At 45.1% G+C, this 14,640-nt stretch overlaps 1 protein-coding gene across 18 annotated transcripts in view; it reads left to right on the plus strand.

Moving 5' to 3' along the window:
* LOC135244961 (neurexin-1a-like) overlaps positions 1-14,640 on the plus strand; it is a 312,297-nt gene that overhangs the window by 145,174 nt on the left and 152,483 nt on the right. For 11 of the 18 annotated variants that reach the window (XM_064317662.1, XM_064317663.1, XM_064317681.1 and 8 more), the window contains 5 exons: positions 4,010-4,132; positions 5,854-6,235; positions 6,813-7,003; positions 8,446-8,619; positions 14,339-14,458. In XM_064317662.1, coding sequence (XP_064173732.1) covers positions 4,010-4,132; positions 5,854-6,235; positions 6,813-7,003; positions 8,446-8,619; positions 14,339-14,458 — 990 coding nt within the window. Of the gene's footprint in view, positions 1-4,009; positions 4,133-5,853; positions 6,236-6,812; positions 7,004-8,445; positions 8,620-11,115; positions 11,143-14,338; positions 14,459-14,640 lie in introns of all 18 variants that reach the window. The other 7 variants (XM_064317659.1, XM_064317660.1, XM_064317675.1 and 4 more) reach the window with 1 other exon arrangement.

Here is a 14,640-nt window from a genome sequence, read left to right on the forward strand (position 1 = left end):
TCTTTACTTTGGAATGCGCTTGATCACATGACCGTTTTTTTAACCTCCGCACCTGCTATACAATCTAGTTAGAACACAAGTATAAGGTTTGGAACACTGCCATAAACACCAGCTTCTCTGATTCAGAAACTGGCCAACGTAGACAGTGGTCACTGAGGAATGAGGTTGGGAAGCACTGGTGACCCTCCCGGAATCCAGAGGTCTTCCGGTTGCTCTCCTAAACCAGGTTTTTAAGCGCAAACTGGAGATGTTAAGTGGTAAAACAGTACTGTGTAATTCATATGCCAGGTTCATCAGCTCCTTCCTGGTACAATTGATTACTTTGGAGGTTTTCACCACCAGATTAGATATGCCTCCAGCAATATGATCTATTAATAACACGAGTAAAGTCATTTCAATGTGAATGGGAGTAACCGTTACAATGGTCCATGGGTGACATAGAGTTAACTGGAAGGGGGAAAACCAGTAATTTAAAACTGGTGAGGATTTTTTTTTTCTTTCGGTCTTAAGAATTAAAGGACACTGTTGCAATTGAGCTATAGGTATTCATAGCATGATATAGCCTACTATGGGCATACTACCCACAATGGATTAGCATTTCCTACATCAGAAGCTACACCACAGTCCCACCCGCATCGCTGAGCAATAGGGCGTCTGGAAAACTCTTTTCCGTTCCTCAGCAAATTTTCATTTATCGCTTTGTTTATTTCTTTTCCTCCCCACCTGGCAGTGTGTGACCGGAATGAGGAACGTGCCGGATCAGGCCACTTTCCTGCTTCCATCAGGGCCCCATTACTTTATTTCCTTACCCTCTTGATCCCTGGTGGATTGTCTGGGCCCAAATCCGGTCCCATGTTTATTGCTTACAAAGCAAAGCTGCGCTTGTGAGATTGAAAATATCCCCGGCGCGTCAGCCTCTCTTGGATTTGCATACACATTACACCGGTGCTTTGAAGGTTTTTAAAAGCGGAGAAAATACGCGATAATGAAAGCAGCGAGATGCAATGGAGTTCGAAGGGTTGTGGCACCCGCCTAACGTGCATCGGAATGGGCCTGTTGCTGATTGGCTCGCGTCGTCGTCTCGCTGGGCGCCGCGAGGGCGGGTCCGGAGAGCAGCAGCTCACACACCTCGCGCCCCGCGTCCCGCGTCCCATTCAGTGGATCGCAGCTGCTTTTAGTGCGTGCGTGTGTGAGCGAGCATGGTCAAATCAAACTCAGGTCAAATCAAAAGCATCCGCATTGAGGTTAACAGGGTATGGGATGGGATGGGATGGGACACAACACTGCGTGAATGTGCCGTTAATTCCAATAGTCTTAGTGTTTAATATTCAACCGATGATCCAGGCGTCTTTGGACACTACGGTGGGGTGCTGTATCCTGAGTATTTCTCCTAATTGTGATGGAAATAATTACAAAAGATGGCGTTTGCAAAACTGCTATCATAGCACTTCATCATTGAAAAGAATAAAATATTCCAGATCTGATTTAAATGTTATGCATTTAAGGTCCCAAAGTGGATTGATCTGTCTGTATTAAGCAGGAGGAAAGAAACATACCAAAAAAATAAAGATATCTTAAGGATATTGGGGGTGAGGGGAGTGGTGTTTGTGAGAGATTACTGAATTGTAATTTTTATCCATTTACATCCAAGACGGGACAAATTATTAATCATAATTAAAACAGGAAGGTCTGATCTGCGGGAGTTTGCTTACAAGTACGTCTGGTTAGCAGGAGCCTTCTTCTATCTGTCCACACACGCACAGGGGAGATTGGAAAGGTTTTTCATGTTCCCTTCCGGGAGCTTGGATTCGGGCTAATTTACGTGAGACTAAGCTGAGGCGGCTTCCTCGCTGGCGTGTCCCGGCCTGTCTGGGAGCGCTCTCTCTCTCTCTCTCTGCCTCTGGTCCCCACTCCCCACGGTCACCCACTTGAGGAGAATCCGGAGCGTTTTGATGAAAGATGCATTCGATGCCCATCTCGGCTCTTGTAATGGGTCTCCTGCGCATCTTTCGCTGGCTTTTAAGGCTCTGGCTGTGACTGCTGCGGTTTTCCCCTCCGTCGCACGCCGCCCTTGTTCTGCTGGCCGTGTACTGATGCGCCATTTCAAGCCTCACTCCGTAATGGCTGTTTATTTACACACCCGCTACCAAGAACCGTAATTCCTCAGACTCGTCCGCCCTCGTACAGCGCCTGAATCCGCTGGGCTGCGTCTTACGAACCGGTGCTCGTTTCACAATGGCCACTCACATCGAGTGCGAGTATGACGCGAGTAGCCCACTGCATGCGCTCCCTCCTTTGTTCGGAACATGCACTAGGTCAATACACACCTGCGGCAGCGCGGGTTTCATTGTAACGGATAGTGAGGGGCTGATGGGAAATCGATGCGGAGTCAGCCAGCAGCTCGTTAGCAGCGTTTCCTGCTTTCTCGAGGCTCGTCCGGCATCACAATGTAGCCGTGACGACGGAGGCGCTCCGCAGCGTTGAGCCTGAGATTGAATCTCGAAGCGCTTTTTTTTTTTTTTTCCCCCTCCCCCCCCCCCCCCCCCCCCCCGCGAGAGCCCTGCGGACCGGCTTTTTTACGAGAAAATCACAGTCCGTATTTCCTCTCTCTATCAAACAGACGATAAGTCACAGTCAAAACTGCCGGCGAACATCTGCATGCCTCATGAACCCCGCAGTCCATTCACACTGGGAAGTGACAGCCCTACATTTGTTGGGGGGGAAAAATGGCTTTTCACAATGGAGTGTACAGTTTGTATGTTTGCAATATGTCTTAAAACACTGAGTACGACGTGGCATCTGTTACAAATGTACAATATGGAATGCTTGCCACAAAAACGTGCTCTGCTCTCCATAGGAAAAAAAGAAAAGGTGGGCCTTTGCTGCCCTCTGGTGTAGAGATAGGGGAATACTGGCCAATATCACAGCGTTATCATTAGCCTGAATTGCTCACATTTTAAATAACGCATGCTTTATTGCACTTTAAGCAGCTTTTATTAACCAAAGTGGTACACATATTGAAATTACAGACAAAAATTTACCTCAAATAAAAGTGTTTTCTTTTCACCAGGATATCTAGCTGTTGTCCACATTTAGGCCATAACATTTAGGCCATTAGGCTTGTAACAAGCAGTGGACTTCAGTTTTTTGACTTTTGACTCGGTTCAGTTCCTACGTAGTCAGTGTGGCTTGACCATAGTTTAATTGGCCAGTAGTTAAAAATAACACTTTTTCCGCCACATTTTTTGTCGTGTTTTTAATGCGTTTTTTGTCTTGCTGTGTGAAATGGATCATTCATTTTGCCACCTCAGAGTCAAGCTGTCCTGTCAGTTATCAAATAATCACTGCAATATGCTTTTTTTGTGATTTAATGAGACGGGGAGTTAGCATTTGAAAAGACTGTACCCTTTCCTTTGCTGGGAGCCTGGCGCTGATTGTGACAAGCATTCCCATCTTCAAACGGCCAGCGTTGAAGGTGGAGTTGCTGGCCTTGGCAGAAATGACTACCTTTTCTCTTCGCAGCGCTGCTGTTTCCCATTTAGCGAGAAGGTAGGAGGGTGCGACAGAGCGTTTGAGTTTATCTGACGGGCGCTCGTAGCGGAGGCGTTTCCTTTAGCTTTCGGATTCGGTGTCACCGCGGGCTCTTTGAGTCTCAGACTGAGGGGTGTCACGGCTGTGCCTTTAAAAGCGCCGTCTGAGTGTCGCCTGCGCCCCTGTGCCGGCGAACCCCGTTAATGCACAGCTTTCAGCGATGCAGTAAGTCAGCAGCGCTAGGCTGTTATGGGTCGGCTGGGGTAGGGAGCTCTGTGTTTTTTTAAAGATGTGCTGAGCCTTTTTGGGTCACTCACAGCCAATAGGGACGCTCTTTCCTGTGTTAAACTGCGCTGTCTTGCCTGTTGTCTCTCACCCTCTGACTCTCTCTCTCTCTCTCTCTCACTCTCTGTACGATGTCAGTTCTGCGGCCCGAATAGAGGGGCTTGTCTTAACCCCTGTTTGGACTGTCCTGCAGGCAAGGGTCCGGAGACAATATTTGCTGGCCATAATCTGAATGATAACGAGTGGCACACGGTCCGAGTGGTCAGGAGGGGGAAGAATTTGAAGCTGACCGTGGACGATATGCAGCCCGTGGAAGGTACTCCACTCGCCTGTCCTTGTCCCTGTCTTTGACCCTAACTCTGGAGCCTCTCTGTTTCAGTGCAAGCCAGGAGCTCCCGCTGGGTAAGGTGCTGTACGGACTTATCCGATAACCGAGGCTCTTAAAGCAGATAGCGTTTACATTCCCAAAGCTCTGTGCCCCTGTGAGCGTGGCTCTGTAGGGCAGGGTTGCCCAGATATGTTCCCAGGGGGCTAATGTGTCTGTGAGCCTTTGTGGTTTACATTTAATCAGCTGCTAATTAAGGCATTCTGAACAAGGTGTTTGGATTCTTTAGCCAATCAATGACTTGCAGTAAATGAACCACTGGTGCCAAGAACACCCTGAAAACCAGCTCACACTGCAGCCCTCCAGGACTGGAGTTTGATGCTTGTGCTGTAGGGGTACCTGCAAGCCACATTCAATGCAGAGGTCTCCTTTACTAATATTAAATATATAGACACGTCCACATTGACTGTTATATTCTCCTGCACTGCTGAGCGCCGACAGTAGACATTTTATTCACGAGTTTGGTTTGAGTTGTGCTTGTAAAACAGGGATATTTAGCATGAAGGAAATGCAGGGACGTAACTGTTAATGCTGTAGGCAGGTGTTGGTTTTGTAGGTGGTTATAGGGTTAATGACGAGAGAGGCTGCGCTGTAAAGCGTAAAATGCCCAGCTGCTCCTTCCGCTGTCTGCTCTGCAGAAACGCCGTTACTGAGGTGTGTGTTTCACAGCGAGGCGGCTAGCGGGTAAATACACGATAAAAGCGCAAAGCTGTGTTCTAAATTAGCCTCATGTCGGGGCTTCTAATTGAACCCGACGGCGAGCAGAAGAGTCCCGCCTTTCCTGGCGCTATGGCGACGCGGTCGACGTGGCAGCGCTACCTGACGGGCGGCGAGGGGGAGGACTTTGTCTGCTTAACGTGCAATTAGCGGCACCCCAGTCAGGCATCTGTGCGCATGCTGTCACCACGGTGATGGGGCCTCCAGGGGGAGCTTTTGTTTTGGTAAATAAGGAGTAGGAAGTAGGGCATTGTCAACCATTTGTCCTCGGTCCCCCCCACACATGAAAGCATTCAGTTTTGCTGACACCTTCATTTTTATGTGCTCCCTTCTCTAGGTGACATTAATCTGTGTGAAATTTCAAAGTTTGTTCTTTTGAATTAATCAAAATTTAATTAAAATTTTGATAATGGAAAACAGATGGTATTTAGTTTATACATGTAGAACAAAGCAGTTTGTTTAAGCTCTTGATGAATGCACTGTGTTATGATACGTTTAATCAATATTCAAGTGTGTATAGTTGTGGATCCACTTCAAAATTGAATGAGCTCTTTCTTCAGCCTCAAAATAACCTTGACTCAAAAAGGGTAACACTACCACCTAGTGGTCAGATATAGAATTTTGTGCAGGTGTGACCAACCCTCAAAGTTCTTCGCACACAAAACTTAAACATATGAAAGTATACTGTTATGAAATGATTTCTTAATGTATGTACTCAGCTGTCATTTTTTTTATGCAGTAGCTTTAAAGAGCCATTGTTCCACTAATTTCCAGTAATCTGAAATCCAATGTATGACTCTGCCTTTTGTCTGTAAAAGCTGTAAAACTGGTTATTGTGCTCTTAGTTCTTGTTATAGGAAATACTTTAACTTACGTACGGAGCATGACAACCCTCCCCTGCCCACCCACCCTGTCCCCCTTGCTTCACCCCTAAGGTCAAATGGCGGGCGACCACACCCAGCTGGAGTTCCACAACATCGAGACGGGCATCGTGACGGAGAAGCGCTTCATGGCGGTGGTGCCGTCCAACTTCATCGGCCACCTCCAGAGCCTGTCCTTCAACGGCATGGCCTACATCGACCTCTGCAAGAACGGCGACATCGACTACTGCGAGCTCAACGCCATGATCGGCTTCAAGAACATCATCGCCGACCCCGTGACCTTCAAGTCTCGCACCAGCTATGTGGCCCTCAACACCCTGCAGGCCTACTACTCCATGCACCTGTTCTTCCAGTTCAAAACCACGTCCTCCGACGGCCTCATCCTCTACAACAGCGGGGATGGCAACGACTTCATCGTGGTGGAGCTAGTCAAAGGGTAGGGTGGGATTTTACCCGTGAAAGGCCTCCGCTGTCTAGGGGATCTCTTGCAGGCCAACTCTGAGTGAGAAATGGGTCGGACTGTGGATCAGCATGTGTTTGGAGAGGAGGAAAGTTCATCCAGCTGTCAATCAGAAAATTCCAATTAGCAGCAGTTTGTGACTCTCATACGGTGAGATTTATCGACACCAAGTCATGTGGGAGTGTAGGAATCTTTATGAGCCTGTCAGGACTCAGAGCTAATGAGTGTGTGTGTGTGTGCGGGTGTGTATGTGTGCGGGTGTGTGTGTGTGTGTGTGTGTGTGTGTGTGGTGTGTGTGTGGTGTGTGCGGGTGTTTCTGTGTGCGTGTGTGTGTGTGTGTGTGTGTGTGGGGTGTTCGTGTGCGTGTGTGTGTGTTGTGTTGTGAGTGTGGTGTGCATCTTTATGTGTGTGGTTCACTACAACATGCAGCGATGGTAACTGTTGCACGAAATGTAGGGATGGTCTTTACGGGTGAGTCAGTTTCTGGTCTGACTAATTCAGTTTCATTCCGATCTGAATAGATGATTGTGCCTGCATTCGTGTGTGCTTGTAGATATCTGCACTATGTCTCTGACCTGGGGAATGGGGCGCACCTGATCAAGGGGAACTCCAACAAGCCCCTGAACGACAACCACTGGCACAACGTCATGATCTCCCGGGACACCAATAACCTCCACACGGTCAAGATCGACACCAAGATCACCACCCAGACCACTGTGGGCGCCAAGAACCTGGACCTGAAGGGTAGGCTATGGGCCTGCCAGGCAAGGGAGACTAGGCTTAACGACAGGATCCGTGTAGCGCTGTTCCTGCAAATCATTCCACATGTGCAGTTTGCGGAGTGACCTTTACGGAGTAGAATGTAAAATGTAACTAATAATAAAAAAGTAACTCATTATTATTATCAGTTATATCTTTGATACACTATACGGTTAGTTAACAATGTAGTGGTCCGTATAATTTATGTGCTCATGGACTGTGGAGCATCAAATATCTTGTCATGCTTCATAACGAAAATAAAAATAAACATCAGGGAGTCAGCTATTATCAACACTAATATCACGCACACATTATTATTATTATTATTCTGCAGAATCTATGGTAATGCTGTATTAATATTGTGCAAATAAAGCGTTCATTAATCTCAACATTTTTGGCACGGTGATGGGGTCACACTGATTCTTTTGGCAATTATTTAATGACTTAGTCAGTGAACCAATCGATCGGTCAGATTTAATTTGATATATTACTCTTAACAGCTTTGCAGACCATTTTAAGCGGTGAATGATATATGGCATCGTAGAGCATTGACCTTGCATGGGTTTAATATATAATCAATGGGGGTGTGCTCAGTCTGTGCTGGACCGAATGAGACAGAATGAAACATCTTACAGTTGCGTTATAGGAAGTATACTCATGCAATTAACTGCTGAGTGGGTGAACAGCCACCTAATAATCTATCGTCAGTGAGGGAAACAGCTGAACTGTCCCTGTTGGCCCCATTGGTGACATCATAGAACAAGTATCTCTTTCTGCCTAATGGGGCTGAGGTCAGCGGAGGGGAAGCTGCATTAGATGATCAGGCTGAGCTGAGCGGAACAGTGCAGGGACAGGATCCAGTGATGTGTGGAAGCGGCTATGCTAGCCATGTAGCTTTGAGTCAGAGGAGTGAGAGCCGGTCAGAAAAAGAGAACAAAACGTGTTTGGTGTGTGATTAGTTATCGGGGATTGGTTCTATAGGTTTATAGTGTCATTTTGCAGCCGACGTAAAAGAACAATGGTATATCTGTGGTGTTGGAATTCTGGCAGCCATACACCATACTGTATCTATGAGTACAAAAAGTGCTTATTTTTCAAATTTAGTCAAAATTATGGTCGGGGTTTGGAAATGAGGCGAGCAATAGCGGCATTGTTCCATCGATTCAGATGATTGCTAAAAATCTTTTGATAATGAGCGACCCAAAGAGATACATTTTTATTTTTTTAAAGTTAATTTTCCCCGTCATTAGTGCTCTAACTGCTGCCGCCTTTCCTGCAGCGAAGGCTGTGTGTTTACAGCTCAGTGTAGTGCTCCACCAGGGGGCAGTAGTGGACTGTTTGATCAACGGGAAAGTCAGAGTGGATGTTTGGAAGCACGCGACATGGAAGGGTCCTGAAGCCCTTTTCGCCTGTGTCTGGTTTCCCAGGTAAGCTGTTCATCGGGGGCGTTGCCAAGGAACAGTACAAAGACCTGCCCAAGCTGGTCCTCGCCAAGGAGGGCTTTCAGGGCTGCCTGGCGTCGGTGGACTTGAACGGACTTCTCCCGGACCTGCTGTTGGACGCCCTGGACTGCGTGGGGCAGATTGAGAGGGGCTGTGAAGGTGAGGGCGACAGCGCCAATCCCAACGCCAGCTACTGCCAAGCGCAGTGCAGCTTCTGTACCTGCACCAGCCCGGTATCCCCGCACCGTGGGGTGTGGGGGCTGTGTCTCATCAGTGCCGTCTTTTCTCTGTGTTTTAATGAGGGCCTCGTGTCATCGGTCAAATTCTGCTGAAAAAAAAAAGCCTGTGTGGCTGTGGCCTAACCACAAAATACCAAAATATCTCACCAAAGTGTTATTTCATTTTTCCATGTGCTTGTACAGTATCCATGTGAATTATGTCCAGTTTACCCTTTAACATGAAACAGCAGAGAGCACTGCAGCGCTCTGCCTAGAGATAATGCATCGATGCTGTTATATGTCATTACATTTCCTGTGTGTGTGTGTGTGCGCATGTGTGTGTATGTGTGTGCACATTTATGTTCATATATGTGTATATTCATGTGCACGTGGATGTGTGTGCTTGTGTGTGTGTATGTATGTGTATGTGTGTCTGTGTATGTATGTGTGTGTACATGTGCATACTGTATGTGTTCTAGTATGATTTGACACTTCTTTTCAGCACTTTAAACAATCTGAAATATAGTGTATATGTCCTTAGCTGGACCAGTTAGAGGCAGTCCTAATTACCTCTGCATGCATGAATGACTGGGAAGGGCTTTGTTTCTGTAATCCATACAGATAATGTGAGCAGTGTTTGGCAGCTTAGTCATGCAGCCTCTAACCGAGACCCAAAGATCCGGCACAGAACCGGCTCTAGATTTCCTCGAATCACTGGTGCATGTAGGACCATTCAGGTGCTTCAAAATAAAAGCCATAACTTTCTTTCACAGTCTTGCATTAAAATACCAGGATAGCTTCACAATAAAAATATTTATCTCATTTAGAAATAGATTCACAGTAAGAGGCCTTACCTTTAGGACATCCTGGGACTCCAGAGCGCTCCAAAATTACTTCCCCTCCTGACAGACAGCACCCCTCACTATTCCATCCCAGCATGCACCACCCATCATTGTCCTGCTCCACGCTAACAAGCAAGCCTAGAAGCAGTCCATTTCTGGCCTTATGTTTGACCTGTAAAAAAAGGCTAGGCTATTTTTTCTTTCACTTTCAACTGAGTGATGCTTTTTTCTCCAAGCACATTTTTTCAAATGGATTTTAGTAATTACTGAGACAACCCAACTGTGTGTGAAAGGGGGAAAAAAAGCTTTTTTTTGTGAACCTGAAGACAAGTTATGATCCAGGTCAGTCTGTCTACATTAACTGATACTGCCAGTCAACTGCAGTTTATTTCTACTCTCTTCTTCCTCACATGAACAGAATTCATTATCTGAAATCAGATTTTTTGTTCATGTAGCTTAAAGTTTGTCTTTCCTCATTGGAATATTTATGAAATCAAGCCAGAGCTAAAATGATTTGAACATATTTCAATTTTATTTCCTCTTTTGTTGTATTATTTTGTGCTTCTCTTATTTCATCATCCATGTTCCCAGTCCGGATAATGCATGCGGAGTGATTCTGAGTGTTTGCCCAAAGCAAACCTCTGAATTATGCATGCCATGTTTTGTAGCAGTTCAGTTCAGTTTGGTTGGTATGATTTTTGCATTGCATACAAAATAAACTAACTTTATTTTCATTTACCATAATCATTTCATGTTATGATTTCACACATTCCACTATATCAAGCCTCCACTGCCCCCCACCACCCTTTTATTCATTAAGTAAAAAAAAAAAAAAAAAACATTTCTCTACAATTCATTTTTTTTTTTCACCCCACACGAACGTCTGGCAGTACTGAAAGGAATGGATTAAGTGATGCAGGGCATGGGTGTGAATGGATGCAAATTCATGAACGTCATGAACATCAGAAGCTTGTGTTTCCAATGCAGTCCTCTATTCCCAGCATGCAGTGCACCCCTACCGCTCTCCACGTGTGTCTTAACGAGTCCGGCTAGCTTTAGACAACGTCTGCCACAGGAAACCCGGCACCCCCACGCTAGTCAGCTGCATTTCACACACAGAGACATGACACTCTGCCGTTTGGCTCGCGGGAGAACCTGATTGGACGCCTCACCTGGCCAATCAGAGGCAAACGGCACACGTAGTTCAGGTCCAGAGGGGCCGCGGTGGAGGGGCGCCCATCGTCTGACCCCTCTACCTCCCCTGCCCTCGGAATTTCATCAACTTCTGCTTTTTCACTTTCCCTCTCGGTTATTTTTTTTTTCCTCTTTAAGTTTCAACGACTGGTCCCTCTCCAGGCTCAGGCTGGTGGTTCGCTCCAGTCATGCTCCAAGTTCACGGTCATCCTCTTCTGTCCCTCTCTCTCGCTCTTCTGTGGACGTTCTGTGGCACGTCCGCCCGTCCCCCCTCTGTCTGTCTCTCTCTCTCTCTCCTCTCTCCCTGTCTCTATACGACTTATTACTGCCACTGACATTTCAATGCTTTTACTAACATCTGATATATTTTGCCCTTTTTTCTTTTATTTTGCTGACAAAAGTTGCATTGATGAAAGCTGACTTGCAAGGTAGATAGCTCTGTTTGTCTGAAGTCCCCAACCCTGCATATGCAACCCCTCCTTCCCCCTGCAAAACAATAAATGAAAACAATGTCATTCACTTTATTTCTCTTTTGTTTTATCACTTTTCTTTTTCTTTTTAAAATTGAATGAGTTGTGCCATAGTAATACAAGTGTAAATCAATCATCTTGTATTGATCACTATGGAGTTTTCCGGTCTTGCTCTGTGTTGATACCTGATTTCTTGATTCATTTACTTATTCATCCTCAAACAGTTATTTTATTTTTTTCCACATATCCTTCATGTTTGTAATTTTAAAGCATGCTTTTGGCTCAGTTCATGTTCTCTGTGATCAGGGATTATTGTCACTACTGCATGCCATTGACAGGAGTACATGAATTGCAAATATTATTGTGAAAATTAAAATAAAATAGGTGTGTCACCATATTTATGTCTAAATTAATAGTTGAAGAGTCATATATCGTGCATGCACAACTCAGATTTATCTTATAAGGTGAGTCTTGCCAGAACTGTTTTTAATATCTTCTAATTGCAAATAACATATGTATGCAGGCCATGTTTGTACAGATTAAACTATATTGCTTTAAAAAAAACAACAACAACGACAAAAAAAAAAACTATTGTTGAACTGGCTTCAGCTTTGTTAAATTACATTCAGTGTTCTGGAATTTGTAATTTACTGTAGATGTAAGGTAATGTCCAATGTTTATGTTTTAGTTGGTCTTGGAAATGTAACAAGGAAGATTTTTCAATGAGTTTAATCAATGTGACTTACTGTATGGGCCGTCAAATCTGAGGCACGGTGGCATATTGTGTCGTTATAATCCTTTGATAAGCCTGCAGGAACAGGCCGTTTTCTCCAGTACTGATCTTGCTTCTTTTATAAAGACTTTTCTTTCAGTGGGTAATTGAGGAATAGGTTTTAAACGTAAACAGCCCAAAGCTGGCATAATAATAATAATAATAATAATAATAATAATAATAATAAAAGTAATAAAGGTATTGTGTAAAAGTTGTTTTGAATTTCAAGTGCCAAAAATTGAAAGTTAAAATGAAAAAAAAAAAGATTTAATATTTTCTGTATCAGTATGGTCATAGAGGGAAATTATCATATCTTGAATAATAATAATAATAATAATATGTTTCATTTTAATAACCTTGAATAACCTTAGCCTAACCATGATGCATAAATCTCCAATTAACATCCATACTAACCCTATCTCATTCCACTGGCATTTCCCATTAATGACAGACATACATACAGACAGACGGACAGACAGATGGACAGAGCTGTGAGTGGACATTGTCTTGATCACAGCTGGTGCTGCAGACACTGATGGTTTGTACTCTACTGACACACCCCTCAGTCAGGTCCTTATGGTCATCAAAATGTGATTGGATATCTACAATAAGATGTTCTGTGCAAGTACAGACCAATCAGAGTGGACACATCACTGCCTTCTATTATTTGATTTATGAGTGTTGTCATCCTAATTGAGTCTCACTCACACACACACACACACACACACACACACACACACACAAACACAAACACAAGTACAAACACGAAGTGAACACAAGTTCACTACTGCACTCCAGGCAAACACAGCAATCTTCTTCTTTGAAGCTGTAAGTTGTTATGGGGCTGGTCAGGCCTCTGTCTTTGCTTCCTTTAGCTTCAGAAATTTCCCACCTCACCACTTGATTTCTGGGGCTGTTGGGGGTTAAGGGCTATGGCGAGGGGAGGGGCATAAGCGTCCGTCAGCTCCTCCCCAGATTTCTCTGTTTTAGCCGGTCATGAGCTGACCATAAGACTATCTCAATGGAGTTAAAGAGAAACAACTTACAACAAAGATAAAAAAACCTTTGGTTTTAAAATACACATAAATATTGCATAACCTTGATAATAAGCTTAAATCTTAATTTTTCTGGGCATTTGTGTGGGTATGTTTTTTTTCTTTTTGGTATGTTGGGGTGTGTGAGTGAATGTGTGCAAATGTGTTTTTGTGGTCTCTGTGTTAGGGAAAACACATTTCAGGTGCGAGCACATTAGCACAGGACCAATAGCAAAGTACATTTTTATTTTACCAGGTCATTTTCTGCTTTAAACGTTACATACCTTGGCTACAGGCTGCTGACTTGCCTATGCTGCAATGCACCTTGGTTCTGGGCCTCTGCTAAGCCACTAAATGCCACAATGTGAACTGAGAAGTGAGGGCCTATGGGAGTCTCGGGGGGCTGGAGTAATGGCTGCAGATGCTGGAGGTTTCCTTGGCAGGGCTGGGCTGCTCTGCTCTGCTCTGCTCTGTCGGCTCCCTGGAAAATGAGAACTAAAAATCCCATTTGCCTGAATGAAGGCCTGCAGTTCCACCGTTGTCTCATTCCCAAGCACTGAGGAACACACTCCCCAGTGTCAACAAGATAAGGAGCAACTCCTCACTCTCAAACAGCACCTGTGTGTGTGCACGTGTGCGTGTGTCTGAAGGCTTCTGTGTATTTGTTCCAGGTATTTTATTGGGTTATCTGAATGTTTCAAAACAAAGATATTCAAGTATCTTTTATGACCTGTTTTGTTCTTCGTGTTAGACCGTGATTTCCTCTGAGTCGTGTAATTTAATAAGCTGAAGCCAAAAATAATAAAGACAAACATTTGGGTCCATAAAACACAGTGTTGGATAGTTGTAACTTGTTAGTCGGAGCACAGCAAGAGTGTTGCCAGTAAAGCATCATTGGCTAATGGCTGCCTGTCTGTTCTGGGTGTCTGCAATATTCAAAATGATCAGCAGTTGACATGCTGATATGCTGTTGATGAGCTTTTATGTAAGATAGTATATGTGGGACCCAGGGCAGCCAATCGAATTGCAAGACGGTCAAGTCCACGGAATTATGCCCCCATCCCGCCCTCCCACACTCGCTCGCCCCTTTGCCCCCTCTCTTCTCTTATCCTCCGTATCCTTGCCTCTTACTCTCTTTTTGTTTTTCTTTTCCCTGTTTCCTATCACTCGCTCTCTCCCCTTTTCTCTCTCTCGCTTTCCTTTTCTCTGTGCCTCTCTCCGTCTCCCTCTCTCACTCGCTCTCGTCCTCTCTCCTTCTCTCTCGATTGCTGTCTCTCTCATTCTCTCTCTCTTGCTCTTTTTATTCCTCTCTCTCTCTCTCTCTCTCTCTCTCTTTCTCATTGGCCAGGCCCCAGTACCACCTGTCAGGAGGACTCGTGTGCCAATCAGGGCGTGTGTCTGCAGCAGTGGGAGGGCTTCAGCTGCGACTGTAGCATGACGTCTTTCGGAGGGCCACTCTGCAACGACGGTCAGTCCGCTGCCACTTCCTGTTTCTCTCTCCTGCCACTTCCTGTTTCTCTCTCCTGCGTTGCCCTCTGGGTCTGCACACAGATGTGTACACACTGCGCATGTTCTTCCCACTGTTTCAAAGGATTTTCGGCTGAATAATCCAACAACGATGAATCCACTGATTTATTGTGATTCTCACAC

Source organism: Anguilla rostrata, chromosome 18, assembly GCF_018555375.3.
Source record: "Anguilla rostrata isolate EN2019 chromosome 18, ASM1855537v3, whole genome shotgun sequence".
Lineage (NCBI taxonomy): Eukaryota > Metazoa > Chordata > Actinopteri > Anguilliformes > Anguillidae > Anguilla > Anguilla rostrata.